Here is a 22,072-nt window from a genome sequence, read left to right on the forward strand (position 1 = left end):
GTAATACCCAGGACTTCCCCAAAAAAGATAATAATTCTGATTATAAGTAAATTAGACTGCTTTAATATAAATAACTATTGAGCCAAAGCATATTCACTTGAAAAAGACTTTGAAATTTGAAGAAGAGAGTTAAGAGAAAAAAGAGAGAAAAAAAAAAACCCTGAAAACTATTTTCTGGAATTCTTTTTCTGTCTTTATTAATAGTCCTAACTTCTTCAGCTACCCAGAGAACTTTAGAATCATTTAGGAGCACCTGTATAAGACAACTTTGTTATTGACTTGCACTAGTAAACATATTTGATCACTCTACTTTGGGAACATGGCTAGGATGGTTTGGAATTCAACTAATGAAAATCAGGCATGGGTTCATTAGAGGAAAAAGCTTTTTTTTACAGACACAAAATGTAAGTCCTTTAGAAATACTTGTTCTTTTTAATTAACTTAAATCATATTGTCATCCAGAGATAAGTGAAACATTCTCCCTCCTTTATTTATCCCCAGCATTTCATTCTCTCCCAGTCTTCTCCTCTATAAGGAGAGAATTTTAAATACATGGTATCACTCTGGGGAGGTTGAGAGAGATGCTTAATAGCAGGTATGCTTGCTCCCCGCCGGGCACTATGCTAATTTCTGTGAATACAAAGATAAGTAAAATCCAAACTCTGTTTCTTAAAAGACTCACAATTTATTTAGAAAAGCAGATAACTATGTAACCAGTTTATACTCAATGTGATTAGTACTTGCATAGAGTTTTAAATTAAGTGTTATGGATAAATAATAAGGGAATAGTTAATTTTGCTGAGGAGATTTAGAAAGATGTCATATAAATTAAATTGTAAATAGTGCAGAAATACAAAGGGTGGTTTGCAATAGAGCATATGTTGGCCCACCACTGCTTAAGGTTGGCCTTTGCACTGGAGGTGTGACTGATCCTAGAAGGAACCATCAGTTAGATGTTGTCAGAGACAGAAAGTAAAACATGAATAGAAGCAGAGTCTCAAAGAGGCTGTCAGCAACCCTGGTTTGGGCCAAGTGTCTGAATCAAGGCAACTGATGTCGCATGCAGAACTGGAACATTCCCACAATTGCATCTGAAAACAAAACATAAAAAGAGTGAAAACAAAGCACATATTGTAACATGGCTGTCAGCACTAGAACAGGCAGATGGGTACCAGCCATCCAACTGAGGTATAGCTTAGAGTTTTTCCAAAAGCTTGTGAGAGGAGCAGAACGGGGCCAGATCACCTGTTTACTCAAGAGGCAAATCCTCTAAGAAGTCATCTGCAGCCCGGAACATCTGCTTCAGTGCAGAGAGGATCAAAATGTCCTTTAAAGGATCCATCTCCCGCTCTGAAGCATAATTTTCAACCACCAAGATATTAGAAAGAGGAATGCCTAGCATCTTGTTGGCATTCTGTATCTGTGGAAAAAATGAATTTAATAAGCATAAGTCTTATATCTGAAATTTGACTGATTTAAATATAATTCAAGAAACAGAAAAAGTAATGGCTTAATAAATTATTTTCTGAATATAATTATAATTCAGATCATTATTTTAAAGTGGGGTATAAACTTGAATCAACCAGGCAATTGATCCATTTCTTCATTTACCCATGAATATGTAGTGTGAGCGCACACACACACACACAGTACAACACTATTACAATACTATCTAGTTGCGAAAAGTATTCCTTACCTGGCTTTGAGAAATCATAGATTTATTCATCTTTAAGAAGTTGTCTTGAAGAACTTCATAGCAATTATTCACTTTAGTAAACAATGCTACATGTGCTACACCTATATCAAATAGATAAATCAGTTATTTTATATCATAAACAGCAGTGTATCAACAAGGTAATTAAATATGTGTGAAAACAGTACTCTGTAAGGTAAAGTTAAGATCAGGAGAATGCAATATCCCCAAGAAATCTCAATATGGGACTTGAAGTTCTTCTAACAGGAGAAATTATTTCTTCCAAAGTGAGAGATCATTTCTAAATGCAATTAAATTCACTAAGTTGCAATCAGCTACTATTCCATTCAAATAGTGTGTTTTAAAGTGGCCAGGGGGTAAAAGTGGTTGCTGAATCTTGAAGACTACAAAAGAACCCCAAGAAAGAGAAAGTGAGGAAGATTGTGTGTGAGCATTTATAAAAGCAAAGTACACTGATTTCACAGTTCTACTAAGGACCTCTTGCCTTTTCCCTCAAACCGCAGAGATCAGATGAATAAATCACACTCGGCTTCTAACTGAATCAAAGTTCTGCTTTACTAATAACTGCTTCCCCAGGAAGGACAGAGGGGATATCCCTACAAACCCCAAAGACATAAAAAGAATAAGAAAATACTACAAACAACTCTACATGCATAAATTTGACAACTTAGAAGAAACAGACTAAAACTACACACTACAAACTACCACAACTCATCTAATATGAAATAGATAATTTTAATAACTCTAAAACTATTTTTAAATTGAATTTGTGGTTTTAAAAACTCCTGAAAAAGAAATCTTCAGGCCCAGATGGCTTTAGTGGAGAACTCTACCAGACATTTAAAAAGAAATTAATACCAGTTCTACACAATGTCTTCCAGAAAATGAAAGAGGAAGGAACACTTCCCAACTCATTTTATAACACCAATATTACCCTGAGACCAAAACCTGACAAAGACCACAGAAATTAAAAAAACAAACAAACAAAAAATAAAAACCCAACAACTACAGACCAATATTCCTCATAAATATAGAGGCAAAAATTCTTAATAAGATATTATCATACAGGATTCAGCAATACATAAAAAGAATTATGCACCATGAACACATGGGTTTTTTTCCTAGGGAGACAAAGTTGGCTTAAGATTCAAATTCAGTCAATATAATCCACAATACAAACAAGCTAAAGAGGAAAAAACTCCCATGATCATATCAACCTATGGAGAAAAACCATTTGGCAAAATTCAACACCCATTCATGATTTAAAAGAAAAAAAAACTCCTAGAGAAGTAGGAATAAAGAAGAACTTCCTCAACTTAATAAAGAACTATTATTAAAAACCCATAGTTGACATCATAGTGGTGAAACACTGGATACTTTCCTCCTAAGATCAGAAACAAGGCAAGGGTATCTGCTCTCACCACTATTATTCAACATAGTATTGGAAGTCCTAGCCAGGACAGTAAGACAAGCAAAGGAAATAAAACACATACAAATTGAAAAGGAAGACATAAAATTGTCCCCATCTGAGATGGCATGAAATCCTAAGAATTCAACAAAAAATCTTCCTAGAGCTAACAAACTATCAATATCCCACCAAGATTTTTTTGTAGAAATAGACAAGGTAATTCTAAAATTTCCATGGAAATGTAAAGGCACTAGAATAGCTAAAACAATTTTGACAAATAAGAATAACGTGGGAGGAATTATTTTACGCACTTTAAGACCTATATTTTTATTATTATATAGCTACAGTTATAAAGACTGTGTGGTGTTGGTAGAAGAACGAACACATAGATCAAGCTAACAGAATACAGAACCCAGAAATAGATGCACAAAAGCAAGGACAATAAATTTTTGACAACAGTGCAAAAGCAATACAATGGAGCAATGATAATCTTTTCAACAAGTGGTGCTGGAGCAATTGAATATCCATAGGCAAAAATAAAATAAAATAAACTTTGACCTACACCTCACATCTTACACAAAAAGTGATTCAGAATTAATCATATATTCAAATGTAAAAAATAAGACTATAAAATTTTTAGAAGAAAACATAGAAAAAATTTGGGGACTTAAAGCTTGGTAAAGGATTTTAGACACAAAATGAAAAGCATGATCCTTAAAAGAAAAAAAATGATAAATTGGAGCTCACCAAAATTTTTAAAATTTAGTTTTGTGAAAGTCTCTGTTAAGGTAATGAAAAGACAACTAAGCACTGGGAGAAACTATTTGCAAACCATATATCTGATAATTGACTCGTATCTAGAATTTATCGATCTCTTAAAACTCAACAGTGAAAAACCAAAGTGTCCAAATAGAAAATAGGTCAAAGACATGAAGAGATATTTCCCTGAGGAAGACACATACAAACAAATACGTACATTAAAAGATGTTCAATGTAATTCATCATTAGGGCAATGCAAATTAAGACCATGATGAGCTATCACTATACACCTATTAGAAGAGTTAAATTTTTTTTAAATAGCAATAATGGCAAATACTAGCAAGAATACAGAGAAACTAGATCTCTCATATATTGTTAAAATATAAAATGTACAGTAATTCTGAAGAGTTGTTTGGTGGTTTCTTAAAAAATTAAACACACACTTAGCATAGGACCCAACAATCACAATTTCAGGGAATTATCCCAGGAGAATGAAAACTTATGTCCCACAAAAACCTGCACACTAATATTCAAAGAAGCTTTATTTGCAATAGCCAAAAACCAGAAGTAATCAAAACGTCCTTTGATAAAGAATGGTTAAAACAACTGTGGAATATCTATACCATGGATTACTACTCAACAATAAAAAGGAATGAACAATTGATATACACAACAACTTTGATGGAATTCAAAGGATAATAGGCTGAGAGAAAAAAGCCAGTCTCAAATCAGACATACTGTTGGATTCCATTTGTATAACATTCTCAAAATGACAAAAGTATGGAGGTGGAGGAGAGATTAGTTGCTGCCAAAATCTATGGATGGTGAGGATTGGGGGATACCATGACAAAGACTTTGTGGTGATAGAGTAGTTCTGTATCTTGATTGTAGTGGCGGTTACACGAATCTACATGTGACAAAATGACAAAGCTATACCAAACATTATGAGTGTTATATCTCCCGATTTTAATCTTTCTGGTCTAGTCATATAATGTGGGGAGGTGACTCCCCTATCTAGCCACAGGAAAATCACACATGACAAAAAAAACTATGGCCTTTCTAGTGTTTAAGTACTGAAGACTAGGATTTAGGGTCCTGCTTTCAATAAAGCCTTTGGATGATCTCCATCTGCTGTTTCCACCAACTAACCCAGGGCTCGGGAAATTGGATGAAGGGGGCATGGGACCTTGCTGTACTCTTTTTGCAATTTCTTGTGAATATATCATTATTTCCAAGTAAAAATATTTTAATAAGTACAATGAGACTCACCGCAGTTTAATACTTCTTTCTGAACTTGTTTGAACTTTGCCACCATTTTAGAGGAGAGATTGTCAATAGAGTTGATATCAAAGACATAAGCCACGCAGTGAATCCTGTCTTTCAGTGACGGAGAGGTGATGAAAGTAGGATGCTTGGGTGTAATTGGTTTATGGGGACTAAACTGTTATAGAAACATAAGGTAACATTTAGAGAGTCTCTGCTGAATTCTTTCAGATACAATTCATGTTTCAAACATGCCCACCACTAACCTCCAAGCCAAAACCTTCCCTTCCCCCAGATACTCCTTCCCCAGATTAGTTAGTAGCACGCCTTTCATACTTCCTCTCCACTGTTAGCATGGCGCCATTATGTCTTTTTTATAAAACAACACACTCCGTTGCTTTGGCAAAAATGGTGATTATAACTTAATTATCCATAATGGAAATATTTCAGAAAAGTACAAATAATGTTTTTTTAAAACCTAATTTCAAAACTCTTGCATACTTAAATGCACTAACTGAGAGAAAAGGCAAGAGAAAAATATATTGAAAATGCCATTTAAACTAAAACACTATAATTTCTTTTAATTTTACAGAAGAAAAAGAAACTAAAGTGAAAAAAATACCAAATTTTAAATTAATATCTCCTTACCACAAGACAATAATCTTTCCAGGGTTAAGAAAATAATTACAAAACATAATACAAGGCTGGGTTCATTATTTTTTTAACTCTATGTTTCAATGTTGGACTGAATTGATTGACTCTGTGCTGTGAAAAATGAAGGTGCTTATATGTCTATGATTTCTCCCATTTTTCTGCTCTACTCCTCCTCCCTGTATCTTTATGTCTTTTTAGATTGTGAGCTTCTTAAGGATAGGATTATGTTCATATTCAAAACTAGCATAGTATCTGACACAAATTTAGTTTTTAATCAACAGTTTTTAAATAAATAAGTGCATAGTTAAGGTTTCCAATCAAGCACAATTGAGAGGCAAAGGAGGTCACTGCTTAGAAACTGAGGCTGATTTTATTGTACCTAAAAGAAAGGTGATAATAATGGTTAACTTTCTGAGAATTTAGAGTACATCTTCTCATTTAATCTTCTTAGCCACCTATGAGATGAGCATTAGCATTATCTACATTTCACACACACATGAAAAAACCAAAACTTACAGAGACAAGTATGTAACTTTCTTATGGGTACACACCTAATTGGTGGCAGAGCCAACCTTTGAATCTAAGTATTTAAGTAGTGAAGCCTGATTACTTTCAGTATAACATCACACTTCAACAAAAAGTGGTTGTTTCAATATTTTGCCTAAGTGATTATTAAAGTGCAAGAGATTATACTACTACTTTCCTACTATTTTACATCATTGTAAAGAATGATATAAACACAGCTCCTCCTGAACTTTCCCTGGAACCTATATGAGTAGAATCTTGCCTTTTGGCTATATTTCTTAATGCTATAGAAAATAAGAGCTGTTATCTACTTTCCTTACATGAATACTTATTAAAGTACAGCAGTGTTGGTTGGTGTTAAAACCACTTTATGACAGTTGAAACTGCCTGGGGTAAAAAGTCAATGAAAAGCATTGATGAAAATGATTTGAAATGTTTTAGACATTGAAGGATTCTTACCTGATATCTGTCTGGCACGCAGCCTTTTAAGATGTGGGGTATGTCAGCCACACATAAGCCTACTCCCTCTTTCTCATCCAGCCCCATGGAGTCACACAACATAAATGGCAGAGATTTACCATCTTTTCCATCTTTAACAGAATATATCCTATACTGTAAAACAAAACACATCAAGTATAAAAGTTCATTCTTCAACTAGCCTTCAAGACATGGCAATAGGAAAAATAGAAACTGGTTAATATATTTAAACTGTGGTCCTCAAACATTTTGGTCTCAGGGTCAACTTAGACCCTTAAAAATTATTGAGGGTCCCAAAGTTATTTTATTCATGTGAGTTATATCTATTGACATGTAACGTACTAGAAATTAAAACAAAAAATTTTAAATATTTCTTAAATCACTTAAAAATACAATTATGACCCTGTTACATGTTAATTGTCAATTTTACAAAAAAAATTATTTTCCAAAAAAGTTATAGAAAAGAGTGGAATTGATTTACTTTTTGCAATTCTGTTTAATGTCTAAATTAATAGAAAAGAGCTGGATTCTCATATTTGCCTCTGCAGTCAATCTGTTGTGATATACTGCTTTGGTTGAAGTACATGAAAAAAATCTGGCCTCACACATACATGTAGTAGGCAAGGAGGGAGTATTTAATTTAACAGCTTTCAGAGAATTATGGACATTCCTCATTAATAATACATCAAAGCTGAACAAGTGATAATTTCTCAAAGATTAGCTGCAATGTGAAATTCATGACGTTTTCATACTATTACATTAAGTTCGTTGATCTATCTTACACTTTGAATATATCTTTTATCCATCCATGATTTTGTAACCTGATGCATTGGTCATTTGAAAATATTGGTTCACTGTCTTATCTGGATGGTCCAAATATTGGCACATTTCATTGTACAATATTAAAACATCATATTTGTTAATACCATCATAAATCTCATTAGATAAGTCTTTAAGTTCTTAAGTTTTCAAGCTCAAAGTGGTGGATACAAGTTTCCCAACGTTCTAATTTTTTCTTAAAATCTCAAATGTTATCTTTGGTAACAAACACTGTGAGTTGCTGTCCTTGAAGTGACAGGCTCATTTCGTGCATTTTCTCAAAAAATGTCTACCAAATACCCAAGTATGACTCAGCAAGTCTTTCAGTTGTCTTTTCAATCAAAAATGTTATATGAGAAAAGTTCAGCTTACAACTCAGTTGCACCAGTGCCCTTGCTAGACAACCAGCATATTTTGACATGCATTAGGAGCACTTTATATGCACTTCCCATTTCATCACACAAAATTTTTAAATGATGTGCATTTAAAAGTTGAGTTTAAATAAAATCAATAATCGTTACTGATTCATCAAGGAAATTCTTAAGTGAAACTGGCATTTTGTTTGTTTTTACTGCAAACTCAGTGGTAGGGAAGATTACAGTGACTGTAGTAGTGTTTGGTGCCATTGTTTGATTCATGCTAAGGTGCCAACAGATAAAATTATATTTGTTTGATCAATTCAAATGTTAATACACTAGAAAGAGCAAAAAGCATCTTAGTGTTTTAAAAACAGTTTTAAGCTCACAGATCCCCTAAAAGAGTTTCAGGGACTCTAAGGGGTCCACAAACCTCACTTTAAGAAGCACTACTTTAACAAAGCTTCTTTTCTAGACACACTCAATCTGATCCCAAGACTATTTTTCAGGAAAACTCTGAAAAAACTTTATTTATTGGTCAAATACACTTCCAACATAGACACAACTATGGAAGATTTGGGAAGAATCACAAAGAAAAGGACTTATCAGAGACACCAGACAATACTCTAATCACCATTCTCCCACTCTAAACGAGGAAGTGGAGAATACCCCTGTAGCCTATTGTAATTTGTGTTTTTGTTTGTTTTCAAATGTGTTAAGAAATATTAGTTTCATTTAACCAGTTTTCACAGCTGAATATTTATTCTATAAAAACTTTACTGATTGTACATTTTATATATAGTTCAAACTATTGAACGAAAAAAGTAGGTCCCAAAGATGCAAAATTACTGCACCAACCAATCCAGGGTAAAGGCAGATTTACACGCTGTACAGCTCTCCGAGGCCAGGAGGTGGTCAGTTTTAAGTATAAATGTCAAAACTGTACAAAATAAGGTTTTGATTTTATTTCATTCTTCATACATTCCATATGATTGTGAGCTCAGAAGCCTACTGAATGGTAGGCATCTGGAATCAGGAATCAGTCCCCACTCCTGGCAGGAATGCGGGTGTCTATTTACACAGGGCACTCTTCAGACAGCAATCTGTACTTGGTATATTGTGTTGACATGAAAGCAGAGACCAAGAACATTAAACGTCGATATAAGGTAGTTCTTTCTCTTAAAAAGGAGTTTCTGCATTTAATAGTGTGCCAAAAGAATTTTAACTTATTAAATAAAATATATTCTAAGTGAACCTAAAAATTACACTTTATAAACATAAAAATACTTTTATTTTTGGTGTAATACATCAATCATATCTGCAAATAGAAAACCAAAACTGTATATAAAGTAGTAGTTTTCACCCAGCAACAAGAAGCACTTATGTAGTTATTTTTCAAAAGGGTCAGGAAAAACTAATTATATACCCACTAAGATTAACTTATAACTTAGATATCATACTTACTGCTATTCAGTGATTCACTAATACAGCAAAACAAGCTTTCCCCTAGAGAGAGTGGTTTCTTCCTGTCAACTGGGTAAGAATCGGACATATTTAAAAAAGAAGGGAGAATCAATTGATTTCTCAGCGTGAATCCTACATGCGTTTTAGTCTGGGGGTATGTTCATCAGTGGGTGTTTAATCAGAAGTACTTATCCTGAAAGATAAGTCTTCCCATTGATTTAGAATTTTCCATCTCTGAGGTTTTGTACCTTCTTGGAGACAAGGGCATGCCTCAGATTTTTCTGTATTTCTATTTGGGGCAGGGGAGGCGAGGCTGGCTAACACCTCTTTAGATTCTGTTTTCGAGAGGGTAAAAAACAAGGAAAACAAACATTATTCCAGACTTTTCTGACACCCAAACTAGGAAAACACACTTCTTTTTTATACAGTCCTAGCCAAAGATAACAAAAATTAGAGCCTCAAAGAGCAGCCCAGAGCTCTCCATTATACTTTTATACCTGTGTGTGTATTAAGTATAAAATAATGACGTTTGGACAAAGGAGCTTTGTAGTTATTTATTTTAAAGTTACAGTACTTAGAAACTCCTTGGTAATAAATTGCTTGGCTATTTCAAGTCCTGCTTCCAAGCGTGAGCGCCAAGTGAACGTGTTTCAGGCTGGGAGGGTGGGTCCGGGCCCCGGGGAGCCCCAGCCGCCCTGCGCCATGCGATTCCGGGGTCATCTGGGGGCAGCCCGGCCGTCAGAGCTCGTCGATCTTCTTCTGCAGGTACTTGAGCATGGAGTCCATGCCCTGGGCCGAGCCCCAGATCTGCTTCAGCACCTCGCACTCCCGCTCGTTGGCCTGCTCCAGCTCCAGCTTCCTGCTGCAGCGCACGAGGGCCTTGGATTCCACGAGCACAACCGGGTTGCAGGAGGCGAGCTCCTTAAGGCGGACCATGACTTCCCAGGTGAAGGTCCCGGGCCAGAACACCTGGGCGCCCAGGCCTTTGCCGCACGCCGCCTGCGCCGTCAGCTTCCGCCTGCTGAGCAGCGTTTCGTTCGCAGATGCTCCTCCCATTACCGTGGGAAACATAACGGTGGTACAGCCGTCTGGCCTCTGTCCGAAGATAGCAGCGGGTGTTTGGAACCGAGCCTTTTCATTGGCCCAAACCACGTCACAGAGAGGCAGTATGGACGCTCCTCGTCCAATGGCTGGGCCGTTTACGGCTGCAGTGATAGGCTTCTTAAACTGAATGAAAGCATTCACGAAGTTTCTGAAGGCATCGGCCATCTTCGTGTTCTCCCTCTTCCGGTCGTCGGTCAGGCGCCGCCGGATGAAGTAGATGAAGTCGAGGCCGCAGCAGAAGACGCTGCCCAGGCTGCCGAGCAGCACCGGCTTGCTGTCTCGGTGGCGGCCGTGCTCTCGGCGCTCTGCACTTCCGCCCTCACCTCTGGGTTGAGTGAGTTGTTCTCGGACGACTTCGTGGACAGCAGGATGTGGGTGAAGCCTTCCTGCTTCCGGACGACGATGTCCCTGTACCTGTAGGTGCTTTCCGTCTGCCTCACTGCCGCTGGTCGAAGGGCTGGTCTCGTCCGTCGTCGATGAATTTCCTCCTCCCGGTCGTCACTCCCGTGACCGACGTCTGCAGGTTGGTGGTCTTGTTGGCTGTCAGCGCGTCCGTGAATGGGGAGGAACCTTTCCCCTTCACGGCTAGCCCCGTGGCCATGGCCGCGGTCAGGGGGCCGGACACCTGAGGCACCAGCGGGGGTATCCCGGGCCGGGCCCCCCATCCGCGGCCGCTCGGCACCGGGGCCCGGCAGAGCCCCGACCGGCTTTGTGGCCGCCACCGCCAGCGCCACCGTGTCCTCCTGCCCTTGCTCGGCAGGGTCCAGTTTCTCGGGGTGCTCGTTCTGAAAGCCATCCCCCGCGGTCCTGCTCTTGATAGGGCTCTTGGGCACGAGGATCTTTATGCCTGCCGTGGCCAGGTCCATGTTCTTCCGGTTCAAGAGGGACGGGGCTGGGTTCTTCCTGAACTTCTGGCCGGCGGCAAACAGCGGGCTGGTCTTGGGCCCGTGCTCTTTGCCGACTATTAGTGATTTAGGAGAAGCCTTGGAAAAGATGCTGTTGGTGGGTCTGGAAATCTGTTTCCTAGCATTGTTCGGGGAGGTCCGATTGGTTCTGGTGAAAGTGCCCTCCTTCTGCTTCTCGGTGTGGAGCCTGTTAAAATCGTGGATATACTCCTCTCAGTTCACCAGGTGCTGCTCCGGCTCCCAGGTGTTGTCCCCACTGTCATAGCTCTTCCACCGAACCAAATACTCTGTCTTCCCTTTTTTGTTTTTCCTTTTGTCAACGATCCTTTCAACCTGATGTGAGTTAGTGGTGGAGACCAACATACACGAGTTTACTCCTTTTCCAAATTTATCCGAACGATTGGTATTCGACAGTCTGTACCACTCAAGATAAGACTCTTCAGATCAGGAGTTAAAGCCATGCCACATCTCGGCAGAACAATGACTAATATCTTAAATTAGAGGTTATTTTCTTTCCCTGCTCAACAGCCCAACCAATCACTTATTCAGTTCTCCCAAGAATCTCAACCTATTGTAATTTGTGATGGAGTCAAAGCTCCCATTGCTCCATGAAATGCCTAGGAGCAATCCCACTGGAGATTTTGATCTAAGTGAATGGGGTTTACTGGTACCTCAACATGAAAGGAATTACATGAAGCATTAGAGTTAGATACTTAAAGTACATTATAAAATTTCAAGATCAATAGGCACATTCATAGTGACATTAACCATTAACCTGTTTCCTTTACTTCAATTCTTCAGAAAGAAGGGTCTCTGAGCAATAAAATATTCCATTTCCTTCACAAATACTCTGTCCTGTTTTCCTTCAGTGTATATAGTATTTGCATTCTATTTGGAATTCAGGACTTACATCTTCTCTTAAAGCAATGCCTTAGGAGTTTTCAACATAAAAAAAAGGCAGAGAAATTCTGTCCTGATGAGTACCGCTATTATAGCATCTATCACATTGAATACTACTTATTTTTTTATTAATTGCATTGGTCCCTGAGATCCCTCAGTAAAGGGACCAAGTATTATTTGCCCTTAGGTCTCTATTGCAACACAGTATTTAGCAAACATAAACATTTCAATCAATGCTTAATGTCCTGATTTGCTGTTGTGGTATCTTGCCTTGGCTCCTAAGGCTAGGCTGATATATCATAATAAAGCCACTCAAGTGGATAGAATATAGCCAACATCAAGAAATAAGATGTGATTCTTGAAAGTCCTAGAAAATGCTTTCAGTTATTGAATGTGACACAAAACTAAAATGAGCTATTGCTGTCTTATGCTAACTTATGCATTGACAATGTACAACATATTCCCAATCAGAAGATAACAATATTAGACTATAGCAATCATAGAAAAACACAGCTTGATTATGAAATTTTCTATTAATTCCCTTTATTCTTTTCGCTTGTATGATAACATTGACAAGCACAGAATGGAAGTTTCTAGATAAATATTGCACTGTAATTGGTAGGTCTTTCAGGTAACATTTTTAAAAATGGTGTTAGTATTATACTTATTTCCTTAAATCTATTAATTTACAAATAAGATAGTCTTTATAGGAGCATTGATAGATTGATTTACCCCTGTGAAGGTTTAAATCGCTGTTTTGCTTCTCATGGTCATTTCTTATAAAATAATAATTGTAATCCATAAAACGAAATCCTCAGAAAATCCTGAAATAACTTACCTGTTCAGTAATGCTGGTGACATCAGACCCCACTATGGCTTGGTGAGTCAAATGGCCGTGGAAAATGGACTTCACTGAATTGAAAAAACTGGACTTTCCGGACCCCACTGGACCCAACAAGAGAATACGGATTTCTGAAACCAAGTCTGCATAGGGCCTGTAGGCTCTGAGGTCTGCTAAGAGACTATTTCTGTGCCTGTAAAAATGCAGTAGTTAAATACAACAGGCAAATTTCCATAAGGAAGAATACAATTTTCCTGGCGCTTTTCTTCCCTCAGAAAAGTATGGTTTAATGCTTACTTATTATTTTGATATTAACATCTATCATATGACTTGAAAGGGTCTAAGGTTATACATTTTGTGCTTGAAGAAAATGCACTTATCTATATCTGACTAAGTTAAACATTAACCAGCAACCAAATCATTGCTAAACTGTTAGCCTTAGACCATATAAATCTAATAAGAAATAACAGTAACACTGAAGATGAATTTTCAGTAAAAAGGTTATATTAAGGAGAAATAAAAATAAAATAAATGCAATGCAGGTGTTTATCTATAAACTGGGGAGAAGGGACTTTGTTTTTAAAATTTTCCGAGGTTCCTCGAAAACTTTATTCTCAAGGAAAGGATTCAGAGGAATTTTCTAAAATGGTCATCTTGACTCTGTCTGGAAAACTTTGAATGTAACAGGGCCAAAGTGAAACATGAAGTCAAATTGTCATCAGGTGGATCTTAAAAGTTTCAGTTGGTAGTGGTTTTGTTTTTGTTGCTGTTCTACATTGTCTTGAACACATTATGTCTGGAACACTATAACCGATTTTTATCACTCCAAGTGATACAATTTTTAATTTTACTATTTGTTCATGCCATTTATACAGTTGGTGAGTAATGAAATGAGTAATAGATAGTCCAAGAAACTAACTTACTGTGTGGCTCTTGTTATCCTGTTTATGTAGCCTGCAGCATCCTTAATTCCTAAAGGAAATAAACAGCATTATAATGTTTAAACTTGTCTAGTTTAATGTGGCCAAGTCTACCTTCTAAATAGGGTATTGAGTCTTCTTGCATAACCCAGCTGAGCTGTTGGGTTAGGAGTTAGGGTCGGCAGCATAACGAGATGAAGAGGAGCTAAAATTTTCTTCTTTGTACATTAAGTCACTCTGCAAACTCATATAATTATGCCTGGAGGTCCTCGAGCTGACCCAAAACGTGTCACGTGTCAAAATACTGAGGCCTTCCCCCCACCCTTTCTCTCTCTCCATCTCCATCTCCACCTCTTCACTCACACTTCTCAACTTACTTTGATCAAAGCTGCCTATTCTTTCTGGGTAATAACCCCATAACCTTTAGGCCTTCCAGGTTTCATTTTTGAGCTTATAAAAAATTTTGTGGCATGAAATTCAATTGTCTGTCTCCTTTTTCCTTGTTCACGTAGATTAATTATGACCTACCAAACACAAAGACTAGAACCAGAATGTAGGATTATCTAATTTAACATACCTTCCACTCGAAAAACTTCACATTCCAAAAATCGGGAGCCTAAGTCAGAATTTAGTCCTAATTTTTCCACTAAAAGTTTAGGTATAACAATGGTTCTCTTGTGTAAATCTAGAGATAAGTACTGAACGGGAGAAATAGGGAACTGAAATTCCAGTTGGTCATTGCTAATTTTCGATGTTGAATTTAAAAATGCAGCTGTCATTTCCATTGTTTTATTCTTTTGAAATGAAAAATAGATGGAAGTATTTGGCTTTCTAAAACTTTCAGAGATTTCAGGATAATGCCCAAGCATAAAGATACCAAAACTATTCTTGGGGCAATAAATCATTGTTACAGTGGATCCCTGACGAATGCACCTATTATGCATATTGCTAATTCTGTTTCCATGGACAGTAGACTTATAAAGAAGTATCAAAGAAACATTTCCAAGCAGCTTTTGAAGACTCTTTTCCTCATTCCATGTCAGTGTGGTTCTCACTGCCATTGTTCTGTATCTAGTGAGAAAAAAAATTAATAGTTTGAGAGAGTAGTATAGCATTGTGGTTTCTGCTATACTAGTTCCAGTGAGTTATTTTTGCCTCTCGCCCACTTATTTGGATTTGGATTATAAGGCTATATATATAGTACACACATACACATATATACATATATATGCATATATATAAAACTATAGGTAGATATGAAAAAATAGATAATTTAGATATTTAAAATATCATTAATTTTTTAAGGTCAGTAGAAAAAAATAAACAGACTGGATTAAAAAAATAGAGAAAAATTAATGAATTAGAACAGGGATCAGCACACTTTTTCTTAATAACAGATAGTAAAAATTTTAGGCTAAGTGGGTCATAAGGTCTCTACCACAGTGACTCAACTTTGCCAATGTAAGGCAAAAGCAGCCACAAAGCATATTTAAACAAATGCACATGACAGTGTTCCAATAGAAGTTTTTCTACAAAAATAGATGGCTGGCACATAGGCCATAGTTTGCCAACCCATGAATTTGAAGATAGAAATGAGAAATTAATTCAGAAAACAGTGTACAAAGAAAGAAATTGAAACATGAGAGGATTAAATAGGGAGGTCCTAAGTGGCAAAATAGACCATTAGCCATCACACCAATTCTTTCAATAAGAAAATTTAGAAACACAGGATAAACTGTAAAACAGATATATTTGAAAGTATTAGAGAGAAAAAAAAGCAGTGAAGAATTATGTTATTGGCTAAGATTTGGAAAAGAAGTGAAGACAGAGAGGTAAGCTTGGCATTTGATGCATCTGTCAACTTTAGAAGATGCTAAGAAGTTCAGCAAAGCTTTTGCTAGATTCATAGAGCTAGGGTAATATAGCACAACAAAGAGGGTGCCTTCACAACCCTCCCCGAGGCCATGCGTAACAATTATGATGAGCTACAGAGAAGAAGCACCAGTGGACTGGGAGATAGACTTAATTTCATCTCTAGTCTTCTCAATCTATAATCAGATTAAGACAAATGAGGATTGCCAGTGTCTCTAGCTACAAGACAGATGCAATATAAACTTTGGATGAAGAGAACATTTTCTTAACTTTAAATTACCTCTACATTTTCTTGATATTCAATGTCTCACACTCATCATAAACACAGGAGAGCAGACAAAACAACATGATAGAAAACCAAGAGAAAAAATAGAAAAGAAAATAGAAACAAATCCATGCTGATCATGGAATTACCCATAGCAATTTTTAAATAACTAAGCTTGGTGTGTTCAAATAAGTTAAAGATAAGATTGAATGGTTGACAGTAAAATGGAAAAAAAAATTTTTAAGGAAATTCTGGACTTAAAAAAATATATCTGAAATTTAAAACTTGAAAGATACATTTAACTGAAGGTTAAACACACTTAAAAGGAATAATTAGTTGGAAGAAACTATATCAAACTGAAACAATGAGACAAAAAGAAGAGGAAGAAAAACAAAGGACAAAAGAGACTAGAGGGTACAGTAAAATTAGCTAACATCTGTGCAACTAGAGTCTAAGAATGAGAGAAGGAAGGAATAGAACATATATTAAAATAGTCCTACAAAACTCAAAAAAGCAAATCTCAAAACATTTCAAAGTACTATAATTTTGAATAAGAATATAGGCTAGAAATCAGAAGAAAAAAAAAAGATCCCCTAATACATTAGAAAATAAAGAAATCTACTACTAAGAAATCCCTGGATCAAATAAGAAAACTTAATGAGATCTGGAAAACTTAATAAATGATAATAAAATATTATTGTTGAAACTTGTGAAATAAAGCTAAAACATACTGTAAAAAATGTATATAATTAAATGCATGTATTAGAAAAGAAGAAAGGCTGAAAATGAATTATATAAACTTCAACTTCACAACGTCAAGAAAAAAAGCCAATTAAACACAAAGAAAAAAGAAGAAATTAAATAATAAAAGTAAAAGCAAAAATTAATAAAGCAAAAATAAGTATACAAAGAGAAGATCAACAGAACCAAAGTTAGTTTTTAAAAAGAATAATAAGATGTGTAAAACATTGCTGATACTGATAAAGAAAAAAAGGTGGTGGGGTGACAATGTATCAAGGTCAAGAACATAGACAAGAACATGTATATATGCTACAAACAATAAAAATATTGTTTAAGCTGAACAATTTTTTAAAAATAAATTTGAAAATAGGCAAATTTGAAATGGACCAATTCTGAGAAAAACAAAACTTACCAAAACTGATATGAAAATAAATAGAAAAAAATGAATAATCTCATAGCCATTTAAAAAAACAGAATTCATCATTAAAGACTTCCCACAAATAAAACTCAAGGATAAGTGGGTCCAATAGCTAAACCAAACTTTGAGGGATCAACTTTACAATCTTAAACACTTCAAGAGAATAATTTAGAGACCAACACATTACAGTGGCATTATAAGCAAGGAAATTTGCAAGCTAGTCTCACTCCTAAATACTGATGCAAAAATCCTCAGCAAAATATTAGCAAACCTAAAGAAAAAAGAAGTGAAGCAGATTTTTTATTTAAACCTCATTCGCAAAAGCAGCAAATAAAATAATGTTCCTAGGAGTAAATTTTTTAAATATGCGAGCAACTTCTGAAGAGATAATTATATGAAGAATGTTATAATGGACATGAAAAATGACCCAAATAAAAACCTACCCAACTTTCTTGGATGAGAAAAGCCTTCTTAAAAACGATATCAATTCTTCCAAAATTTATCTTTCAGTTCAGTGCAAGCTCGATCAAAAGCCCAAAAACATTCTTTCCATTGAATGTAAGAAGATGATCTGAAAGTTCACATTATATTTCAAGGAGCAAAGAAGAGCCAAGAGAGTTTTGAAGAAAAACAAGTTGAGACATATAAAATTATGATAATTAGGAGAATGTGAGAGTGGCACTAAGATAGTCAAGAGCCCTGAGACTGACCAACTTTCATAGCCAGGGTCCCCTGGAAAACAAAGCTTAAGGCCGAGTTTACATGCAGAGGCTTTATTGTGGGGTTCAAATCCAGAGAAATAAACATGAGGTAAAGCAGAACGTGAAATCGAGGACTTGACCAAATACAAAGTTGACACAACTGATTACTCAGCTTGGAGAGCAAGTAATAGCTCTATAGGAAAAGAATTTTAATTAAATCATATGATCCTCATAATCTCATAACATCCTTAAAGGTAAATTCCAGTTGATGTGAGGCACTAAATGTGCAAAGTTTTAGAAGGAAATGCTGGAGAGTATCATTATGACCTCTGTATTGGGAAGGATTTCTAAAATAAGATACTAAAAGTACAAACTATAAAGGAAAGAAAGATAAATTTGACTACATTAAAACTTAAGTTTTTCTTACAATAAAAGATACAACAATGCAACTTTAAAACACATTTATCCTACAAATATTATCCAACGTATAAATAAGAAAACCACAAACAACCTAATAGAAAAGTAGTCAAAGTATGTGAACAGGAAATTCACGGATGAAGTAACTCAAATGGGCTATAAACATATGAAAAAATGTTCAATAGTTCTAGTGACAAGGAACTGTAAATTAAACAATAATGAGATATCATTTCACATCAAACAAAAGTCCAGTGATACTAACAGTTGACCAGGACATAGAAATTCAAGAATACTTACATTGTCCTGATGGGCATGCAACATTTTGGAAAGCAAGTATATGCATAGCAGCATCGTTTATGGTGATGTTAGAAGATTGGATGTACAAATTTTGGCATATTCATACAAGGAAATACTAAAGGGCATTGAAGTGACTGAACTAGACCTATTTGTATCAACATGGATAAAGCTCAAAGAATTAATTGGAAAAAAGCAAGTTGAGAATGAGACTCTTAGTATGATACCATAAATAAACTGTTAATACAAAAAGCAATACTAGAGATCAGATCATTTTAGATACATACATATATACAGTTAAAGCATAAAAACAAGCATGATGATAATTTATACCAGAGTCTGGGTAGTGTTTCCCTCTGGGAAGGAAGAGAAGGGAAGATAATGTAGGAGAGACTCTTAGATAATTTCAACAGGATCTGTAATGCTTTGGTTTTCAAGGGAAAAAAAACCAAACCATTCTAATTAAATAAAGCAAATCATTCTAAAAATCAGATAGAACTGTATAAGATTACAGTAGAGTTCATTTATTCTCTATAGTTCCCTGTTTTTGAAATATTCATTAAAAAACAAAACCACTGAAAGAGAAAACATGATCATTAGCAGTGATTTCACTCTGAAACTTTTTTTCAAAGAAAGAAAAACAGGCAACTTTCTTCGCACACAGCTAGGAAACATTGGATGGCAGCAAGTCACTTACCGGTTTTTCAGAGTTGGACGAGGCTTAAACTGCTCTCTCTGATTTATGGAACAGCCACAATTGGGACACTGAAGGTTCTGCTGAGATCAGTGGTTTCCTGTTCATAAGGAAGGAAAGTGAAACTCAAAGCAGCAAACCATCAGGAGACAGCAAGCCACCTGCTGTTAAGTTTCTTTTTCTCTAGTGAAAAAGAGACAGGAAACAATAAAACAAACAAAAAAAGATTCCTGTTGAGCACATGAAAAAGATCTTTGGTCCCCTCTGCAACCCACATCTAGGCATGCATGAAATGGCAATTATTAATTAAAAATTGTGATAAAACTAATAGTTAATAATTTCTTGTGCATATAACTATGTATTTGGCACTGTGCACCTACCTGCATTTTCCTAGTTTCTGCTCAAAATAATCTCATACAGTAAACACTATTAGCATCCCTATTTCTCAGAGTATGAAAATAAAACTTAAGGACATTAAGAGACTTTGCCCAAAGTAATGGAGCTGATAGAGTGGTGCAGCCAGCTGGTATTCAAAACCCAGACTCTCTGCACTGGAACAAACAGGTTATGATTTGGCTTTTCCTGAATGCATACATAAGGCAGTGTGCAGCCTCTTTTCCTGTTTCCTGTTTATACATTCATTCATTCAATACAGACTTAGATCCTGGGAAGGAAAATGCTGAGTAAGATAAAACCACTGCCCTCAGGGACCATGCTGTGTACTCAGGGAGACAGTCGGGTACACAGACAAATATGTTAGTGTGCCGAGGGCTACAAGTGGAATAAGAACGAGATTGTCTGGGGACCAGGATGATGGTGGCCTCACCCAGTCTTAGGGCATTAGGAAAAAGCTTGCTAGAAGATCAAAGTTTAGACTGAGACATGAATTACAAGGAAGAAGTGAAGCAAGAGAGAGCACAGTGTTATGAGATCTCCAATTATTTCAGTCTGTCTGGAATGGAATGACAACATCAGATTGGCAGGCAATGAGGCTAGGGAGGTGATCAGGGTTTTAAAAGATGCAGACGTAGAGAATGGACTTGAGGACACAGAGAGGGGGCAGGGTAAGCTGGGACGAAGTGAGAGAGTGGCATGTAGTTATATACACTACCAAATGTAAGATAGATAGCTAATGGGAAGCAGCCACATAGCACAGGGAGATCAGCTCAGTGCCTTGTGTCCACCTAGAGGGGTGGGATAGGGAGGGTGGGAGGGAGACACAGGAGGGAGGAGATATGGGGATATATGTATATGTATAGCTGATTCACTTTGTTATACAGCAGAAACTAACACACCATTGTAAAGCAATTATACTCCAATAAAGATGTTAAAAAACATAAAATAAAATGTACAAAGTAAAAAATATATATATACACACCTGGGGGGAAAAAGTCTTATTTAAATTGAATTTTTATCAGTAAGACAACATTCACACTCCAAAAGCAGGGGGTGGCATGGTCAAAATTGAATGTCTTAGAAAGAAAAGTGTATTTGTTGTTTCTTGCTTTGTAACAAATACCATAAACCTAGAGGCTTTGAAACAACTCACATTTATTATGGCACAGTTTTTCCATGGATCAGGAGGCCAGCATGTCTCAACTGAATTCTCTCTTCAGGGTCTCTCACTCAAGGTGTTGGCCAGGAGTGGTCTCATCTTTCTCTGGGAAAGCTCTTTCGGGTTACAGCAGAATTCAGTTCCTAGAAAGTGTAAGACTGAGGTCCCCTGTTCTTTGCTGGCTGCCAGCCTGAGGCCACTCTCAGCTCCAAGAGGATGCTCCCAGTTCCTTGCCAATGGTCTCACTCATCTGAGGCTTACAGGACATGGTGGCAACAGAATCCTCCAAGGCCAGCAGCAGAATCTCCCTCGTGTCAAATCTCCTTCAGAGAGAGCCCCTTTCTTTTAAGGGTTTACCTGATTGCATCAAGCCCACCCACTGAAGATAATCTCTCTTTTAAAGCCAATAAATTAATCATGGAAATGATATCCCATCATTTTCAGATCTCTCTCGCACTCAAGGGTAGAGAGTTACACAAGGATGTAGGTCATGGGGGGAGCCATCATAGATTTCTGACTATCACAAAGGGCAAGACAGATCAAAGAGACCACTTTTTAACCTTTTGCATTTATTTATTTAATCATTCATCCATTCATCTATCTGTTCTTTTTTTTTTTTTTTTGAAGTATAACTGATTTACAGTACTGTGTTAGTTTCAGGTATACAGCATAGTGATTCAGTATTTTTGCAGATTATATTCCATTATAGATTATTATAAGATAATGGGTATAATTCCCTGTGCTATACAGTAAATCCTTGTTGTGTATCTATTTTATGTATAGTAGTTTGTATCTGTTATTCCAATAACCCTACTTTGTCCATCCTCTCTTCCCTCTCCCCTTTGGTAACCCCAAGTTTATTTTCTATGTCTGTGAGTCTTTTTCAGTTTTGCATATAGTTTTATTTTTTAGACTCCACATATAAGTGATATCATGTAATATTTGTCTTTCTCTGTCTACTTACTTCATAAAGTATATTACTCTCTAGGTCCATCCATATTGCTGC

At 36.4% G+C, this 22,072-nt stretch overlaps 1 protein-coding gene and 1 pseudogene across 5 annotated transcripts; both read right to left on the reverse strand.

Annotated features, from left to right (window-relative positions):
- Positions 1–665: 665 nt before the first annotated feature.
- On the reverse strand, positions 666–20,311 carry IFI44L (interferon induced protein 44 like). 4 transcript variants are annotated; one of them, XM_082420595.1, is made up of 9 exons: positions 19,515–20,311; positions 14,687–15,180; positions 14,113–14,161; positions 13,187–13,382; positions 6,783–6,935; positions 5,151–5,322; positions 1,697–1,797; positions 1,246–1,420; positions 978–1,091 (listed from the first exon to the last, which is right to left on the reverse strand). In XM_082420595.1, the coding sequence occupies exons 2-8, from the start codon at positions 15,168–15,170 to the stop codon at positions 1,250–1,252; spliced, it is 1,326 nt and encodes a 441-aa protein (XP_082276721.1). In that variant the 5' UTR covers positions 15,171–15,180; positions 19,515–20,311; the 3' UTR covers positions 978–1,091; positions 1,246–1,249. The 4 variants fall into 4 exon arrangements, with proteins under 4 accessions (XP_082276723.1, XP_082276721.1, XP_082276722.1 ...); XM_082420596.1 differs by lacking the exon at positions 19,515–20,311 and adding an exon at positions 17,849–19,498; XM_082420597.1 differs by lacking the exon at positions 1,246–1,420 and having other exon boundaries at positions 666–1,091; positions 19,515–19,624.
- Positions 6,944–13,180, reverse strand: LOC309641053 (chromodomain Y-like protein pseudogene; annotated as a pseudogene). The gene has a single exon. The product of its transcript is annotated as a chromodomain Y-like protein pseudogene (transcript).
- Positions 20,312–22,072: the final 1,761 nt, after the last annotated feature.

Source organism: Balaenoptera physalus, assembly GCF_965194825.1.
Source record: "Balaenoptera physalus genome assembly, chromosome: 1".
Taxonomy (NCBI): Eukaryota; Metazoa; Chordata; class Mammalia; order Artiodactyla; family Balaenopteridae; genus Balaenoptera; species Balaenoptera physalus.